Source organism: Osmerus eperlanus, chromosome 19 (assembly GCF_963692335.1).
Source record: "Osmerus eperlanus chromosome 19, fOsmEpe2.1, whole genome shotgun sequence".
NCBI classification, from domain to species: Eukaryota; Metazoa; Chordata; class Actinopteri; order Osmeriformes; family Osmeridae; genus Osmerus; species Osmerus eperlanus.
The window spans coordinates 12,154,416-12,172,937 of record NC_085036.1 but is presented as its reverse complement, the minus strand read 5'-3'; the positions used below and the strand labels follow the sequence as shown (position 1 = coordinate 12,172,937).

The 18,522-nt window shown below is 41.5% G+C and overlaps 4 protein-coding genes across 6 annotated transcripts; 1 reads left to right on the top strand and 3 right to left on the bottom strand.

Annotated features, from left to right (window-relative positions):
* Positions 1 to 176: 176 nt before the first annotated feature.
* On the bottom strand, positions 177 to 5,849 carry bscl2 (BSCL2 lipid droplet biogenesis associated, seipin). Of its 2 annotated transcripts, none has more exons than XM_062485144.1 (11): positions 5,657 to 5,849; positions 4,510 to 5,114; positions 4,214 to 4,292; positions 3,818 to 3,961; positions 3,242 to 3,376; positions 2,899 to 2,996; positions 2,509 to 2,650; positions 2,098 to 2,176; positions 1,937 to 2,011; positions 1,627 to 1,695; positions 177 to 1,459 (listed from the first exon to the last, which is right to left on the bottom strand). In XM_062485144.1, the coding sequence occupies exons 2-11, from the start codon at positions 4,824 to 4,826 to the stop codon at positions 1,257 to 1,259; spliced, it is 1,341 nt and encodes a 446-aa protein (XP_062341128.1). In that variant the 5' UTR covers positions 4,827 to 5,114; positions 5,657 to 5,849; the 3' UTR covers positions 177 to 1,256. The 2 variants fall into 2 exon arrangements, with proteins under 2 accessions (XP_062341128.1, XP_062341126.1); XM_062485142.1 differs by having other exon boundaries at positions 177 to 1,465; positions 5,657 to 5,848.
* A 676-nt stretch (positions 5,850 to 6,525) lies between these two features.
* On the top strand, positions 6,526 to 9,030 carry gng3 (guanine nucleotide binding protein (G protein), gamma 3). Its single transcript, XM_062485148.1, has 3 exons — positions 6,526 to 6,696; positions 7,870 to 7,969; positions 8,203 to 9,030. The coding sequence occupies exons 2-3, from the start codon at positions 7,871 to 7,873 to the stop codon at positions 8,329 to 8,331; spliced, it is 228 nt and encodes a 75-aa protein (XP_062341132.1). The 5' UTR covers positions 6,526 to 6,696; position 7,870; the 3' UTR covers positions 8,332 to 9,030.
* Positions 9,031 to 9,223: 193 nt separating this feature from the next.
* On the bottom strand, positions 9,224 to 11,334 carry banf1 (BAF nuclear assembly factor 1). Of its 2 annotated transcripts, none has more exons than XM_062485146.1 (3): positions 11,184 to 11,334; positions 10,569 to 10,738; positions 9,224 to 10,313 (listed from the first exon to the last, which is right to left on the bottom strand). In XM_062485146.1, the coding sequence occupies exons 2-3, from the start codon at positions 10,692 to 10,694 to the stop codon at positions 10,167 to 10,169; spliced, it is 273 nt and encodes a 90-aa protein (XP_062341130.1). In that variant the 5' UTR covers positions 10,695 to 10,738; positions 11,184 to 11,334; the 3' UTR covers positions 9,224 to 10,166. The 2 variants fall into 2 exon arrangements, with proteins under 2 accessions (XP_062341130.1, XP_062341131.1); XM_062485147.1 differs by having other exon boundaries at positions 10,569 to 10,746; positions 11,185 to 11,269.
* A 232-nt stretch (positions 11,335 to 11,566) lies between these two features.
* sart1 (spliceosome associated factor 1, recruiter of U4/U6.U5 tri-snRNP) lies at positions 11,567 to 18,405 on the bottom strand. The gene is made up of 20 exons (XM_062485785.1): positions 18,012 to 18,405; positions 17,755 to 17,809; positions 17,550 to 17,605; positions 17,315 to 17,441; positions 16,933 to 17,035; positions 16,728 to 16,805; positions 16,318 to 16,417; positions 16,087 to 16,229; positions 15,724 to 15,924; positions 15,306 to 15,418; positions 15,029 to 15,153; positions 14,706 to 14,830; positions 14,148 to 14,312; positions 13,748 to 13,858; positions 13,401 to 13,488; positions 13,058 to 13,148; positions 12,779 to 12,914; positions 12,272 to 12,361; positions 12,050 to 12,171; positions 11,567 to 11,765 (listed from the first exon to the last, which is right to left on the bottom strand). The coding sequence occupies exons 1-20, from the start codon at positions 18,289 to 18,291 to the stop codon at positions 11,747 to 11,749; spliced, it is 2,328 nt and encodes a 775-aa protein (XP_062341769.1). The 5' UTR covers positions 18,292 to 18,405; the 3' UTR covers positions 11,567 to 11,746.
* Between the last annotated feature and the right edge of the window lie 117 nt (positions 18,406 to 18,522).

Sequence of the window (18,522 nt, the reverse complement as noted above, 5' to 3'; positions counted from 1 at the left end):
TGGTCAAACTTTTTCGAGTAAAGGAAGGTCAGGGCAGGGCTTGATGCAGGACACTGATCCGTTTTATTTATTTTTTAGCTTTTTCTCTACACAATACAGAAACCATAACATTCCCAAGCATTTCCCTCCCCAAATCTACAAATCTATATTGACAAATAAAGACGCATGAATGCAAATCATGATTGAATGAAAACTCCAATGTCTTTATATTAAGCAGAAACAGGACACATTTTAATAAAGATGCATTACAAGAACTGCTTTCTTTCGTGTACCATTAGTTCACCTTTACTAGCTAGGGAGGACCTAGGTCATTAATCAGTGAAATTGGATACAATATATTTTCACTCGCTTCATAATATTGCTTTCTTTTCATTCTTACGAGTCCAATATATGATTATCGTTGTACATAAGTGCATAAGTTGAGCACGAAAACATTACATCCAAGAAAATACCACGTAACAGGACCACTGCAACGCTACCGAATATGGTTCCCTTCCATTCGAACTTACCGCATCCTTCCTAATGCAAGCATCTATTTAAAACCTAAACATTAATTCGACAAAAGACAAATATAATCGTGTTAACAAAGTGGCCCCCAAAACAAACAATACGTATAATGATTGTTAAGTGCAAATCCTCAACAATCTGTAATTAAGACCAAACGCTGTAGGCCTAGTAACAATCTAAAACAGATTTTAGAACCAATAGGTAACACTGATGCAGATAAGAATCTTGTTTTTCTATAGTTTTACACAAATGTTAGGCTTCCAACTAGATATTTTAGTTTTTTCTGTAGTTTCATCCACATCTAAAATGTATCCTAATTATGTAAATAATTCAGGCTAAAGAATACCCAAAACACAAGTAATGAAATAATAATTTAAAAGAGACCTGGTGGTAACAGTAGGGAATTGGCTTCATCGAAGTGATAACCTGCCATGTCTTGACTGGTTGTTTAAATACAAGGAGCATAAATACATCCATGTCCCTTCAGGACTATCTAGGACCTGAATACATACATGAAAAGCATCAACACACAGGATCTGAGGTTAAGGTTTTGAATGAGGTAAACTTGTCATCAAGACAGGAAAATAAACAAGTTTGCTAAGCCGATAAAAGGAGAAACTCGCACATGCATCTTGCGTGTATGTTAGTGCCTAATAGTCTTTGTTTGCTGTTGACAAGTCCGTTTTTTTTTTTTTCTCTCTTGTTGAGGGACCCCTTATCGTGTGGTCATCTGAGCACCGTCTTGTGATTCACAGGCTCATCCAGGGTCCCTGTCTCTGGCGAAGTGTGGCTTCACCCTGTTGAGGCACCTGGGGTCCCTCCGCGAGGTTCCTCCTTGCATCTTTACCCTCCAGGCCATCTGGATCCTCAGGCTCCTCCGCACTCACGTTAGTCCCAGCGGCCTGGGGGACCTCCAGGAACACCGGGGGGTCGTCAGAAGACGAATCCATAGCTGAGCCTGAGACCAGGAAGCAGAAAGAGGGAGAGGTGGTTGAGGAACGCTGACCCCCACAGGGAAGACACTTGTGCTTTATGGTCTGTAGTTTACACTGAGTAAAAGACACCAAGGAAAGAACATTCTGAGGGATTCTGTTTTTTGTTTTTTTTCCTGACAGTTACCTGTGCCAGTGACCTCCATGTCAAAAGTCTCATTCACAGAACCGATCACATCAGGTGTTTCAAGCTCCCCTACAAATACAAACAAGAAACACATTTAACTGTGAAATAGAATTTATCATGCACACAAAACAGTCTCACAAATGAGCTTGGATATTAGGTTTAGCTCAGTAGTGGAGAATTGGACTGCAGATCAATGGTTTGTATGTTCAATTCCTTTTATGTCGCTTTGAATAAAGCATCTGCTAAACGAATACATTATTATTACGAGTTATAACGAAGTCCCTTTGAACTTCCACCAATTCATTCTCACCAGTCTCTTTCATGCTTAATCCTTCTCTCGTTTCCTGATCTTTGTATGGCTCTTTCGCCTCTTCTGCGATCCTTGCTGAAAGACATTCACATTACGCCCCTGTTACTTCAGGCATCCGACAAGAAACGCTGAATGGATCTGGTGTGTTGATAGTCACTCACTCTGGGAAGAGGCTCTGTCCATGCGCTTCCGAGCCTCGTCTCGCCTCTGCTGCAGGCTAGTGGTATCACCCATCGTGACCTTGAGGCGTATATTTACATTTAGTCATTTAGCAGACGCTCTTATCCAGAGCGACTTACAGTAAGTACAGGGACATTCTCTCCCCGAGGCAAGTAGGGTGAAGTGCCTTGCCCAAGGACACAACGTCATTTTGCACGGCCGGGAATCGAACCAACAACCTTCTGATTAATAGCCCAACTCCCTAACCGCTCAGCCATCTGACCCCCTGACATACCCCCGTACATAAGACGAAACAACATCGATAAGGACCAGGCTGGTCATAAGCAGGAAGCCATGTAGGACGAGGGTTCACACAAAGCACAGAACAGAACAGAAGAAGGCCAGTCTTTTACCCGGACTCGCACTTGCTCAGGGGGCCACAGTCCCCCCCATATGAACTGCAGGTAGCTGAAGAGCATGATGACACTGAGGAAGGTGAAGTTGCTGAACACGCCGATCACCGCAGACGTCAGGGGGAAGTTGTAGAGAATGTACCTGGAATGAAGAGGAAACCAGGATGAGGAAAATAACTAGTACAGTGGCATGAATAAATAAACAACTTATTGAGAGAGATACGGAATCATTAGAGAAAATCAAGTAAGGAAATTATCCACTGGAGGAGCCAAGTAAAACTAATATACACTAATAATTTAAAAAGAAGATAATATTAAGATATTCCAAAGACTTTACCAGGTATAGCCCAATCTGAGGTGGTTAAACTAATATTATATATGTGACAGTACCTGATTCCAGTGAAGTAAGCATGGATCCGAAGCTGGGCAGAATAGATCTGTACACGGCGAGACTGGAATTCAATCACTGCCCCAATAGTTGGTTGATACTGTCGTCAAGGAGATAGAAAACATGACATTACAGTTTGAGCTACTGACGATATAGGGAGGGAACATAGGAGCAGAAGTGCTATTTCAAAGAAATCATTTGAGCTACACACAAGTAAATCAGATTACATGGACAACTATCAAATGCTTGATCACAAGACCAAAGCAATTCAGTAGCATAGACAACAGGAAACGCCCAATGTGAAGGCAGTGTTGGAGAGGAAAATGGATTGGAAATGCCACGTACAGAGTTTGTCTTGTAGTCTGAGTAAAGCTCAACGTCAACGAGCTGCTTCTGCTCTACCATCCCTGTCACCAAGAGAGGAGAGAACAGGAGGGTACTCAGGGTTTGCAGAAGACTTGACCGGTAGTGCAGCATTGCCTGAAGGGAAAATTAGTTTTAGGAGGCACAAGTTATGAAACGATCAAATCACATCTACGCTTTGCTCTACAACTGAATTGACTCAATAGTTGTTCTCGCAAATGACAAGCTGACCATAAGACTTCAATAAAGAAGCAAAAGGTAAAAGGAAGGCTTATTAACCAAACTTTCTCATTGCCATTTTCAATTATTGCATTGAAAAAGTAAGTAATATCAGAAAAGATAGCAACAATATGGCAAAGTTTTACAAGAAAGACCATAAAAGTAAATAACCACTGCAATAAAAGCTGCACATGGCTAACATAACTTTATTAGTCAGTTAGTTTACGTTGTCATATGAACTGGCATATACTGTGTTTACACTGGCATATACTGTGTTTACGCTGAACAACAAAATTCATCATTGCAAACGAAAGCACCCGAGCTGGGTGCATCACTCACCGATCGCGCTACAGATGATACAATCTGCCCGTTCTTGGTGTAACAAGACATCTTTATCATAAACATTCCCAGCTGTTCATTGACCGGAGATTCAGGCATTTCCAGCTCTAAAGAGATTCTATATGGCTGACCATGGATCATGACCTAGACCAAGCAACAAAAATACAGATATTAGACTTTGAAAGTCAAGGTTTCATTTATCGTGCATCATTGCTAAATTGTTTAGATATACATGGTACAGTGGGTACTCTTTTTCAGACTATAAACAGAAACAAATGAACGGGTTGCTGACTGGAAAACGTCTTAGTGCAACAGGCACTGCTACAGATTATACATGTTTGCTAAGGGTGAAGTCAAATAGGTTTAGATCAACCTAATAAAATGACTGAAGCATACCTGATCTCGGCCGTTCTTCAACAGTGAGATGTTGCCGATGGGGAAAGAACAAATGGCGTCAGACGACTCGCAGTCAGTCCTGAAAATAGCAGAGGTCAGGAAATGAAGCATTAGACTCTAGGAGCGTTTGCATTAAAGAAAGAAAGAAAACAACGTAACCAAAAGGTAACCATTTCACTCCTAACTAATAGAAGAACGGAACTGAGAGAAGTGAGGAAAGGAGGGAGGGTTTGAGGAGGAGGAGGGAGGCACAAAACCAACAACCGCCAAGCTGGATCTCTGATGACTCTCAGCACCTGTAGTAGTAGTGCACCGGCGTGGAGAAGCTGACCGTGGGCATGTATGAGTAGTAGAAACTTCCGTAGAGGAAGATGGCCACCCAAAGAATCAAGACCAGGACGCAGAAAAGGATGGCAGCTCGCAGCAGAGTCCGGCGAGCTCGAAGGAGAGTGACGGCTGCCACATCTTGCAGCCACAGCAGAACGGGTCCCATCACACGTCCCATGATGTCTAACCCTGCACTGATCTGCTCAGACTCCAGTCTCCAGTCCTGAGGTCCCACACCTTCCTCCGATCTGGTACTGCCCTTTCCGTTGGAGGTGGTTCCAGTCATCTACTGTCCTCTCTCTCTCACTCTCTCCCACCTCTTATACACACGCCTTCTCTGTTTTCTTAATTGGAACAGTATGGGTGTCCTTGTATATCTATGACTGAGTCCAATTTTCTTTTCTGGGAAATTCTGTACCACAATCAAACCATACAAGCCTTGCAACTGCAATTGTGTGGTCACATAATGTCAATGTCGGATTCGATTCCAAGCAAGTAAGGTAATTCTTTCTGTATAACATGACGATGTGACTGAATTAATGCCGCGACGTTTGCTGGATATTGAAGTAGAGTGCTGAAATTGTAAGTAAAGAAAAACAAACTTTTATTTTAATGGCCCAATCAATTTGTTCTTCTTTTGAAATAACATGTTTTTCATGAAATTGACTATTAAACTTTCTATGTATCTTGATCACATTTAGTTTAATGGATAGGACTAGAAATATGCTAATAAGTGTCGTCTTTAACGATATAAATTAGCTAGACAAGCTAACACAAAATGTGAAGCGCTTGTCGTTTAGACAGCCAGCAAAACACTAATATAACACTAGCACTAACTAGCTTGACCAAACCCTTCAAACTACAGCTACCTACCTAGTTCCCTAAAAAACTAATAGCGCAATATTACTAAAGCCAGCTACCACTACCAGTTGACAACGTGAAGTGATCATTAGCACAATAGATATGGCATATAATACGTGAATTAAATGTATTGTACAAATGCTGATAGATCTAGATAATACTTGGTACGCAGCTGTAGCCTATCTAATATTACACTAATAATGCCAAATAATGCGTTGACAGCTTGCTGTGAAATATAAAAGCAGAAGTACTCACCACTGCAGCAACAGTAAACTAATATGTATGATAAGTTACACTGACTAAAATCATTTAAATGCTAAATATTATTTCACTCCGCACAAGTTTATAGGCTGCTAGCTTACGAGCTAGCTAGTAGCTACAGTAGTCTACCCATTGCCATGCAAATCGAGTAGAACAGCAAAACACATTCGACTCGGTACGGCAATCACGAAAGGCCAGTTTTCATCCAGACCTGAACATGACAGTGCATTGTATTTCACAACGAATGTGCCTCCGTAATTTTTACGATTTAATCAGACATACACTAGCAATATAATGAAACAACATATTTTGTGTTTTAGTTTTCTTTAATACTTCTACCAGGTTTTTAGTGTTAGTCCTGTGGAGCAAGGCGATGCAACAGATAGCCTACTGTATCATATTCATTGTTTGTTTTTTCAATTTTTCTTACAACCCTGTAATGAGATGATTTTTGCCTTAATAAATTAATGTAAAAATAAATTCCCCTATGGCAAAATCATTCAAAGTGTCATAATGATAGACTTGAATGTAAAAGACAAAGGACCAGACTGCAGTAGTTCCCATGGCAACAGAGGGGAGAAGGGGAGGAGGATAACTGATGCGAAATTACACCTAAGGTCCCCAATTTATTTCACCAGTGCACTTAAAATACACAATATTTATTTTTAATATCATTGGCAAAAACATGTTCCTCTTGCAATACATGAATCATTTCCTCTGCAAGCATCCATTTACTATTTCCCCTATTTCAAATGAGAGATGGTTAGACCCAACCGCATGAGAAAGTGACTCCAATAGATCTCACTCCCTTTCCTTGGAAGGTTCCACTCACTGCAGAGGGGTTTCTTATCCATGAACCAGGAATCTGGTGTTCATTGTAGCAGAATTGCAGTGCACTGGACTGTACAGAGCAGATCTTATATTAGGGGTGGGGTTCATCTATACAGAAATCACAAACAGGCAGTTTGAGGGTGAGAGGGAAAGAGAGAGCGAAGAGGAGGGAGAGATAGCACCAGAAGAGGAATTCAAAAAGGGTAAGGAAGAGAGAGATTATTAAGGAGAAGAATAAGAAGATAAGAAAAGGCCAAAATGATTTAAATTGACTTAGTCCTTCATGGACTGGTCATTTGGCCTTTTTTTCTCTCCGGTCATCCATTTCCTCTCATGCTCTTCAGCCATTCATGTTTTTCACTAATCTTCTATGTATTGTACATCTAATGTCAGTTGAATATGTTTGATATTTTCTTCCCATTTTACTGTTACGCTACTATATTTAAACATGTGTTTGTTTGGAAACACTAGTCGGGGGAATCTGAATTGTGTATTTAGAAAGCATGTCTGTGTTTATGACACTGTGAGCAATGTAAATGGGTCTGTAGTATTCACAACAATGCCCCTTAACTGATTATCATTTATATTCCTTTTAAGAATATTTATATTTCCTGTTTTATGGGTCTTGAATGAGAAGCTTTGTGCTTTGCTTATTCCTGCCATGGGGAAAATAAATAAAAAAAAGGTCTGTGTGCATGACACTCCCCTAAAGATAGACTTGATATGAGATACACTTTAACAGACTTCCTGTGTATCAAGCAAAGATACAAGCTGTGCTGTGTAAGAAATATACACGATAAATGCCCTCTGGACATGAGTCACCATGAAGTTATACTTGGTACTCAAACTGTAGTCTGTCTGTGAGAATCCTCTACCTCTTACACTCAGATGTCAGGTTTTAAGGTCAACGAGTCCAAGGTCTCTGTAGAAATATTAACTTGATTCAACATAGAAAGCAAAACAATGGTGTATATGCCAAAGTAAAATCACACAAGATAAAAGCTCAATGTGATTTCAAAATCTATTAATAGGCTTCGGACACCTTTTCTTACATCGTTTTTTGTTGTTGTAAGGTATTGGATTTCTAGCGCAAAGAGCTTTTAGCAGGAAGTAGTAAATGACACCAGAAGCCCCTGAAGAGATGGAGAGACGGTTGGGAGGGGACGGTGAATGAGTTTAATTCTGTGTGCGTACAATCCGACAAGGAGGGACTTGAACCGAGCAGCCATTCATTTTTAGTACCATTCAGTTTCTTTGCCAGGGAAAATTCTAATTTTAATTGACATACGTTGTTGGTGTCAAGACTGGCATAATCTTATCACAAATGTTATTGAAGGATTAGGTGTGTAAGTATAGTGTATGTTTTGCTGTGACAGAATGAAAGGAGACACCCCAGTCAACAGTACCATGAGTGTCGGACAAGCCAGGAAGCTGGTGGAGCAACTGAAGATTGAAGCAAGTTTTTGTCGGATCAAGGTAGGAAAATGTGGATGTTACGCCTGATCAATACAAGAATTGTATTCTACTGCTTGTACACTAGTACTGTAATGCAATTTTACATTATTTGATAGTACTGAACTCAAAACATACCGCAAATGAACACAGAGTCCCAGCAAACACCCTTAATCTAATTTATGAAGTGTCTTCCATCCCAGAGGGTGAGAAGTTTTTACTAAATGACCCTGATCGGGTCTACTTCCTACCCCCAGGTATCAAAGGCGGCTGCAGACCTTATGGCCTACTGTGGAGCCCATGCTCTTGAGGACCCACTCATCACCCCAGTGCCCACTTCAGAGAACCCCTTCAGAGAGAAGAAATTCTTCTGTGCATTGCTTTGAGCCAACTTAGGGGAAAATTGTGATTAGAGTCCAGATAAACATATATGTGCAGATGTACATGTGTTAACTACATACACAAATACAATACACAATCTAGACTGTGTTATAGCTCTCCTGTAAGACAGTACATCTTAAGATGAATTCCATATAATACCCCTTTGTTCCTTGGGAAAAGTTCCCAGTTCCTTGAAAAAACTATGAATATTTGAGTGAATTCCTTATCACAATTGACATGTTATATTGTCCTATATTAAATGACGGTATTATAATACATGACAACATCCACAAAATAGCAGACAACCATGATTGAGACTTTTCATTTCCAAACACCAACACATGCCAACAGGTGCAGGGAAGCCAACCCTGTAATTATCTATAACTTTTAATACACTTGTAGAGAATATTAATTGCTTAGTGTGTCTTTTTGTGATATTCTGATATTTGAGTGTCATTTTTTAAAGCTTTGCTTGTTGCAGTAGTACGTTTGTGTGGGTGCTGTGAGAAGGGTGTGATTTGGCTTTCCAGCTAATCAACAGGAAGAGCACAGGGCAATACATAAATACATAAGTCCAAACATTCACTGCAAATGAAACAGCAATGATATCAGTCGACTTCAACATTTTGCATAAAAAGGCCACCTGATTACTTTGTTTAAATTGGCTTGAGTGAGGAAATACGATTCTCTGTAGCTTATGGCAGGTGCATTTGGTAAGAGAAAAATACAATTGCTGTTAACTGTAAATTTCAGGGATGTTATCACTTACTTGATCAGTGTTCAAATATAGACCATCACTGTATTGCAGATTTCTTACCAAAAAAACAAATGCAGAGCTTTGATGGAAGTAAAAGAGTGGGACATCAAAGAGGAAAATAAAATCTCTTCTCACAAATATCAAGTTTGCCTTTCATTTCTTTATTTCAGAGAACGTCAAAATAATCTTAACAAAAGCAAACATTGTCTGCAGTTGTCCTTCATATATTTAATCGAAAGAGAAATATAAAAACAAACATGCTTTCACAGTCGATTACAAAACATGAGTCAGTGTTTCAGTAAAACCATCCATTAACCATTAAAACCATGAGCAGCAGAAAAATGCTCAAGATCGGACCAACACTACATTAATATTTCAGGTTGCCTTTTGCTTTTACAATTGCAAAGTGATATGTGATGGTTGTGTGTACTACCCCACAACTCAATTAGCCGACTATTGATGACTGAATCAAATCACATTAAGGCATTTCTTAAAACACTGAAAATAATATTCAGCATCAAAACTCAACATGGTGAGAATTTAAGAAAGCTAATCTTTCGGTAACATGAAAATAACATCTTGATATTTTCAGTTTCTAATAAAAAGCTATGTGGCTTTGAAATATTCTACAATGCGATTACATTTTCATTGTTTTTCATGTTAGTGAAGAGGCAAACAGTTGAACAATTTCAGCAGTAGTTGCAATACTTTTGTGATTGGATAATTGATTTTTTCCCCCTTTAATAAAGTCTAAATTGAAATACACTAGCACAGAAACAGACAAAAAAAGCATCAAAAAGGCTTCGGTGAGGCCAAAAATATAGATGTAAAAAGATCAGTATTTAAAAGTTGCTCTGGTGGTTAACTGGAACAAAAAGAACTGTCTTGACATTTAGTAGGTCTCTGTCCAACATAATACGGTCTTATACATCTGACTTTGCTAAACTCCCTCATTCTTTTGTCAGTCCATTTGAGGTGTCGCCAAGTGTGAGACCAAAGAAGAGGTAAATATATGTTTTGAACTTAAAAAATAAAAATTCCCACTAAAAACAAACCAAAAACCAGGAGGAACTATTGTGTAGTTTACAGGAAAGAATCACACCACTCACGAAGGCAGCCATAGCAGTCGCCTTGCTGTTTAACGTTTGCCCCACACGTATCTTTCAGCCAGTCCCGAAAGAGCTCCTCATCTTTTTTGAGCACCAAGAACTGTCCAAGAACAACATAGGCCTGTGGGTGAGAGGGCGCAGTATTGGTACATGAATGGAAACAGGATTAGGATAGAACTTGACATTTGATCAGTTAAGGTACTCAGCTTGAGTACATCAAATCAGTGCCTGATCACTTAAGTGATTAAAAATACAATACAATGAACAGCTACTTTTCTCTTGTCTAGCAACATCAACAAGTGGAGAGCACTTTTATAAAGCCAATCCAAGTCTGTAATTTTTTTTTTACTAGAGTAAAAAAAATAATAATAATCACCTTGTCAAAGCCTTTCTCCTCCAGTCTTTTGCCGAGCACTTCTCCAATGCCTGCAAGAGCCATCACCAACTTTTCCCCCATGGGCTCTGCCACAAACTCTTTGTGTTTCTGGGATGTTGAAGACATGGCTACTTGGTAGTTCCCTGATCTTCTTCAGTAGTTGCTTGGAGCTTTTAACGGGAAACAAGAAAAGCAGAGAAAAGCATTATTGTGGAATCCTTAACCTAGCCTGTCATGTTTACCGCTTAGTTTTCCAAGTAAGGCAACTAGCTAGCTATATAGTCTGATTACCAACCTTGATTCACATCATGATCTCTCTACGTTCCAACTTTCACTTCTATATTCAAACCTACTTCCAGAGCCACGTGTACATAAAGCGTTTTTGGCCATAATTTATAATTACAATCTGTTAATCAACAATGGGTTAGCTAACTGATTAGCAGGTAAGCTACATATTCAAATAGAAAGTCAGAGCTGAGCTAGCTAGAGCTAGTTAGCGACCTAGCGAGAAAGCTAGGTGGTGTAAGCGTAAAGTTTACACCGCTAAATTTACAATACATCGACATTTGTACATTTTTACTGAAGTCGTTCATATGTAGAATGTAGGTTTACAACCTTATTACTATCGTAGACAGTTCGTTCCTCTCCGACCACTGCAGCTCAACCTGGCCTGATGCGATAGATGCTATCAATAGGAGCGCAGCTGCGTTTCACACATTCTAATCACTTCCTTGTCCCGCCGTTTGGTAGTTTCCGTTTCCGTTACGATATTCATTTGAATTTTCTTTCTCGAAGATTATTCTATTTGGTAAAAGTGTTCTTGAAGGTGATAGTTAGAATGTAAAAATGTTTACATTACTTATATGTTTAAATAAAACTAAATGTATACTTTCACCCCCTTAACACCCCACAAATTAAGTGTTGGCCAGTATTTCCTTTATGCAGTTTCTTCCTTATTTGTTGAAAAACAAATTAATCACCAAAGGCAAACAAGCTAATTCTGTCAATTCTTTATTACAACAATGATAAGCATTGTAGACATAAATCCTTGGTCAAAACAACAAATCCACTTTATATATAACAATAGCGACTTGATTCAATTTAGAACAAACTTAAAATGTGTGTGTGTATGCGTGTGAGAGTGAGAGACCACACAGGAAAGGTCATCCTTGTCAAGCTCATTTGGTGATGTTGTTTCTGAGGACAGAAAAATAATAGGGTTAGAGATAGGATAATATATAAATAGTGGGATAATATATAAATAGTGGAAAACAGAATTTTATCTCATTAGGTTGACAATGCCAAAGGTTAAGTAACATTTGATAAATTTTGCTGATTATTTTATCCAAGTAGGGGAAGGTACACCTCCGTTTATCAGCAATAATGGTAACAGAGCTAATCCATCACTAGGTCTCCAATTAACAGAGAACATTGTTGGTGTCTTTCTGTTGGTCCCCAAAGTTAAACTGCTGATCACTCACGCATTCATGCTCTTTCCACTCCCACTGAGGACAATGTAGGGTGTTTTCTGTGATTTCTGCTTCTCCTGTAGCAAAGCTACTGTTCCCAGTGGAGTGTCACTACTGCTCATCTTTTTCAGCAGCTGACGAAAGAAAGAAAAATACGGTTAATCAACCGAGTCACGGGATAGGAATGTAAGTAACATGCCACACTTTAGGGTACAGAGTGAAGAATGAGCTTACGGCTTCCTCCTCCAGTTTCTTCATCCTCCTCTCTGTTTTCATCTTACCAGACCCTTTGCCATGGAAACGATGGGACAGCTGCCTGAACGCCTGGAGAAGGAACAGGATTAGTGCGCGAAATAAATACATTTATGAACAAATACATAACTGCATCGCTTTACCTGAATTAATGTTTCATTATTCATGATTCATCCCAGTATCTGATTGCACTATGTTGACCACTCATGCTGCTCATTCTTATATATATTTTATTTTATATTTAAATTGTTTTATTCTTAGATTGTTTAGTTCTTAGGAATAGTTAAACTTCTGTACCTTTACTTAATTTAAGATTCGTATATGTTTAGTGTTTGCACCTCCCTGCCACAGTAAATTCCGTGTTTGTATAACATACATGGCGAATAAACCGAATTCTGATTCTGATGTCTGAAATCCGGGTTACTGCAGACTTTACAATTACTAGTGCTGCAAGGTTGCACAAACTGAAGGCTGACAGGACAACCATACCTCTTTTGGAGTCAGCTTTCTGCCAGATTCGTCCACATACTCGATCTTGACGTCTGGCTTGTAGGCGTCCTTCTCCTTGAAGTCCTGAGTGAAGCCTCTGTACTCCTCCCTCCGGCTGTATTTGTCGTCTATCGTCCTGGAGACGAGGGAAGGTAGTGAACAAAGGGACCAGGAGTGCCATTGGATACATGCTTACGCCATGTACATTTGCTTATAGAGATGTTAGAAATAGCTTGGTGCAAATTTGTGCGTGAACGGTCACTATACTTTGAAACTTACATTTTGTCCTCAATGCAATAATTGTCATTTGGTAGGGCGCCCTTCGGTGCCCTAACGCGAGCTATCTTCTGCATCTGAGTGTCCAAGAGGCCTGAAAGAAGAGAAGAAACAAAACAGATAGCTAAGTAAACAGGTTTTTTAACCCCCAAAAATGATTACAAGCCATTCGTAATGACCGAGAAACTGATAACGTCAAAGGCTGATAACTAAAGTCTGGGGGGTGGGTACACCTCAGAGGTAGAGCAGAGCGTTTGGCTTCAGATCAAGAGGTCCCAGGTTCAAATCCCCCTCCGTATGTCTCTTTAGATAAAAGTGTCTTGATTGATTGAAGACATGATCTCACCCTTGTTTTTGCAGAGATGCAAGGCAGCAGCTAGCCCGGAGTTGACGATCGGCTCTTCATCCAGAATGGTGGTGGATGCCGTGGAGAACTGCAAGCGAGGGAAGACACACACACACACACACACTATTAACTGAGGAATAAAGGTTCTCTAATTAGCTTATTGGTATTCTATATTATGACCACTAGGGGGCTCTGACAGCATGGATATGGAAGACGCTTCAGAAGAGAGGGAGGGTTGATGGAATTGTTTTGATCCCAGGGGGGGGGGATTGCAATTTTGCAGCAGACATGAACATGAATAACTACCAAACATCTAAATCCAAACAACAGGCAAGAGGGCCGCTCACGTCTGGTTGTTTCATCTCCTCGTCCAGGTTCACCATGCTCCAGCCAACATTCTCATCCGTCTCAGAGTCGGAACCCCCAGCGCCATCTCTCTCCGCCTCCTGCTCGAAATCCTGAGAAGAAAAAGAAAACGATAAGAGGTGGTTATAAGGGTACGCACCTTACTGTCAACATTTATATTAATTTCTGGAGGCACCCCAATTGGATACTGTGTAAATGTGAGGATGACACAATGTATTTATCGAGCAGAGAGCGTTAATCTAAAACGATGTACGGGGGCATCTGAACCTGCGGCTTCTTGATCTGCAGTAATTTGCTCTACCACTAAGCTATACATACATCTGTGGTCATTGAGATGTATTGCAGTGTTGACCTAAACAAAGTTCCCTGTGGTGTACCAACCATGATGTCCTCCTGGTCCTCTCTGTTTCCTGAGAGGCCGTAGGTGGGGATGTCCCCCAGTGTCCTGCAGAACTCAGAGGTGGCATTGAACACGATATTGTTCTTCCGGTCAGGATCGTCAGTGTTGTCACCTTCCCCACCGAGCACCTTGACCTGCTCCACCACCTGTTCAGGAAGGCAGAGAGAGGCAGTGGAATACACATCAAATAATTCCCAGTGAAATTAATTGATTGCAAACAAGACCATAAATCACAACTTTTAGTGATATTTTACATTTTTGACTAAAGGTGACTGAACGCTAGAAGCCCTAGTGAAGTCTTAACAGGGTAATTGTACACTACTTGTTTCTAGGTTCATATAGGTTATAAGGTCAGTATATATTATGTGTATTATAGGTTTAGTATTATATTATATGTTAACTTGTCATGTTATGCCAGGTTGCTTTGCGTTGTCTTGTCCTAAGAATTTTAGTGCCCTGTCTGACCCTATGTTGGTCTGTGCATCTGACAATAAAACACTTGGACAGGGCGTCGGGCACCACTGCCAGACAGTCCACACCTTTTCTCCAGAGTCTTTGAGCAGCTGTTTCTGCTTCAGTTTCCTCTGCTTCTCCAGCTGCTTCTGCAGCTCGGCCTCCGCCTCGTCCTCCTCCATCACAGCCGGCTCCGGGGACACAAAGTCCTCTGAGGTCACACAGAACAGGGAGCGGAGGTGATGATGTGGACACTGACCAACACGGTCAAACGACCGTTACATGGGCATCGCCAAGGGATCCTTAAAGGGCTCAAGAGCTGGAAGGTCATGTAAGGTCGTTGAAAGATCTCAGGACGCTCTCCTTGAGGCATGAACATATCATTGATACATTAAATCATTAATCTCACCTTCGTCACTGATTTCCATGTTGGCTGTTCTGACGTCGTCGGACTGCTGGGGAACGTCGATGGAGGTGCTGTTCCCCTCGGACCCTCCCTCCAGGGCCTCCAGCTTGCGGCCGCGGCCCCTTGACCTGGGAGGATGGTTAGAGGAGCAGGGTCTCAGTGACACGGGGCAGTGCAACCTCACCTGTTCCAGACGTAAGAACCTCACAGTTCCAGACACACAGAACCTCATTGTTCAGAATTGTAACGTTCCAAACACACAAAGTGAACGAAGCAGAACCTGGAGCCGAAGTCGGTACTGCGCGTGTCGTCCAGGCGAAGCTCATCGGGCAGAGACACCTTCTCCTTCTTACGGATCTTCTTGATGCGTCGCTTGGTCTTCTTAAAGCCCACCTACAACAAGAGCATCCAGAGGCCGTCTCTCAATAACGACAACCGAGGGAGACGAACGAATGAGCAAACTATAAAACATCCACGGCCATTTCGTAACCCTTTCACCAGTATAGGCATTCACATTCGAACAAAGTACATTCCCAAAGTTGAGACCCTATCTTATTTAAGTTTTAGGATTCCTATATGTTTAATGTATGTACCTTCCTGCCAAAAGTAAATTCCTTGTCTTTGCAAACTTTCATGGCGAATAAAACCCTTTCTGATTCAGATTCTAAAAGGCCTTCAGGGTTCAGATCAGGACTCACCATCTCCCCGGGTGAATAGTACTCTGAGGCGATCATGAGAGCAGGCATCTGCAGGGACTGGGCCTGGCTGCGCAGGGTCTCCCTGATGGCCTGCAGTTCCCTCTCCCCCTCAGCGAAGCCACCGGTACTCAACCGGAAGCTCTTTTTCTGCTCCCCGTCGATCTCCTCGTCATACTTGCCCAGTACGATGCGGGGCTTTATCTGCCGGATAAAGAGGTCACAATTCAGGCACTGGACTTGAGTTAAGTCACAAGACATGATTAAAAAACGGGGCAAATAGGAATAATATTGGTTGTTTTCATATTATATTCTAGGACTAAATGTAGGTGTTTTTCTTTCACTGGAACCTCGGACTCGTCTTACCACAGCCATGTCATCGACGCTCTCTTCCTCTTCGTAGGGTTTGTATTCCGGTTTTTTCTTCTTCAACTCCACGTTCTTCTCCGCCCTCTCCTTGTCCACCAGCCCCACGTTGACAAGCACGTCGTCTTTCTCCTCCAGGACGCCTGAGAGGCGAGGACACAGGTTACAGGACGATAATGTGCTGCAGTCAATAGGAAGGTTGCTTTACATTTCCTGTCCTCCTCCAATCACCTTTGTCCTCCAGTGTGAGGATGACTGTCTCCCCCTCATTGAATGATTCCATCTTGTGCTGCACTGTAAGGCCCTTTAAGTCCCTGGAACTGTAGGCTACCTATGAAAGACAGGAAAAATACAGGATTTATTTGACCAAGTCTTCATACAAGTTTGCTCTTAATGTCAAGATATAACACAACAGCAGCGTAAGCAAAAGCTCTTGTAGCAGATATTACAGTCCTGAGATTGTAAATATATGACAAGTAGCAAAAACAAGAGGGGGTCAGATGGCTGAGAGGTTAGGGAATCGGGCTATTAATCAGAAGGTTGCCGGTTCGATTCCTGGCAATGCAAAATGACGTTGTGTCATTGGGCAAGGCACTTCACCCTACTTGCAAGTGGACTTGCAAGTGGACTTAAATGCATACCTTCTTGGCCTGTCCAAACTCCTCTTCCACCAGACTGCTCACACCAAACTCTTGGTCCATCTCCTCCAGAAGTTTCTCCTGGACGGGGGATGAATTTGTAAAAGTAAGGCATGATGGGAAAGTGACAAACAAATGTGAAAACAACACAGATGCATCTCCTGCCATCTCAAGGCATTCCTCCATCCACTGCATTTTCATCACTCACTCGCTTCTCTGCCAGTTCTTTCTCTTTGGCCAGCTTCCGGCTTTTCTCAACCCAGGCAGTGGTGTCATCCAACCAGTCTTCCTCTGCTAGAGTCTTCACTTTCCTAAATGGAGAGAGGATGTATACATTTAAAAAACATTTTACCAACACTTTTATCCAAACTGTGCATATAGTAACCTCAGCAACGGATCTAGGAACAGGAGTGAATAGTTCAAACTGTATTTCTGTGGTTAGTGTGATGGAGCGGCCTGGATATTACCTACAGTGCAGAAGTCTCATATCAGTATCAATATTTTCTTTGCAGTAACAACAGTAACTGTGTTGCTCGCGGGCTTATTAAAAGTCTTCCAATACGAGAAGTCTTATTCTTAAGAGTACTTACCCCAGTTTCTTATTCAGGAGGCGTTTTTCTTTCATAGCCGCTAGTTTCTCCCTCATGTCCTTCTGCTTTCGGATAGTGACGGGGTTGATCGTCTCTGCCACCTTCGGATCCTCCTTGGTACCAAGCTCTGGGACAGCAGGGAAGACCCGATTAGTCAATGAACAATACTGCAATACTCTCCCATTTTGTTTTCCACGGTTTGTAGTCGTTCTGGACATCTCAAGACGTGACTCACCTTTCTTGGCTTCATTTAGTTCCAGGGGTTTTAGACCCAGCTTGGCTCTCAATTTGCTGTCAGGGAATAAAGACAAACAAGGTGTCAATTACGCGTAAATACAAGGTAAGTAAATTCACAGAAGTAATCATCGGGGTTTCAAGGCGTTTACCGCCATCATTCGGTGAAGCTGCACATTTGTTTACATATAATCCATGTTACTTACTTGGTCTCCTCGATGCTAAGGGAGGCATCGCCACTTGCAGATTGTGGTCCAATGTCTGCAGTAAAATGAAAGTCGTTTTACTGAGGCAAGAATTCCATGTGACAGCACAGATAACTACCACACATGATAAAACAACAAGTATATCTGCTTTAGTCTGTCCACTAGAACATTATTGCCTGAATGTTAAAGGCCCAGGCAAGCCTGGTGCGATTGCTACTAGCGTAAGCTACCATTGCTAACGAGCTATCTTTGTTTACCTGTGGATGTGCTCGCCTCATATCCAGACTCAACCTTTTCTTTCTTGACTCGGGGCTCCCCGGTACTCTTGTCGGCTTTGCTTCTACTTTCCTTCTCGGTACCGCGTCCGCTTCTATCCTTGGACCTAGACCGTTTTCGCTTTTCTCTGTCTCTGGTGGCATCCCGTTCCTTATCTCTTTCTCGGTCCTTGTGACGGTGTTTTTTGTGTTCCCGATGACGATCTTCTGCGTCTTTGTCTTTTTCGCGTCCCTTTTCCTTATGTTTTTTGGAGGACCCCATATTGATAACAACGTGAGGTTGAGTGGAAACTAGTGCGTCTTAATAGCTGCACAATTCAATTGACGGTGAACTACCTCACTAGCAACAGCTTTGCTTTAGCGGAAACGACGAAAATACGATGATTTGACCTCACCTCACGTGGACTTGAAGCACTTCCTGGGTCAATTGAAACGTCACTTTAAAAACAAGGGGTCGCCCACGCAGATGTCAAAGTAAAAGATAGGTGTAAGA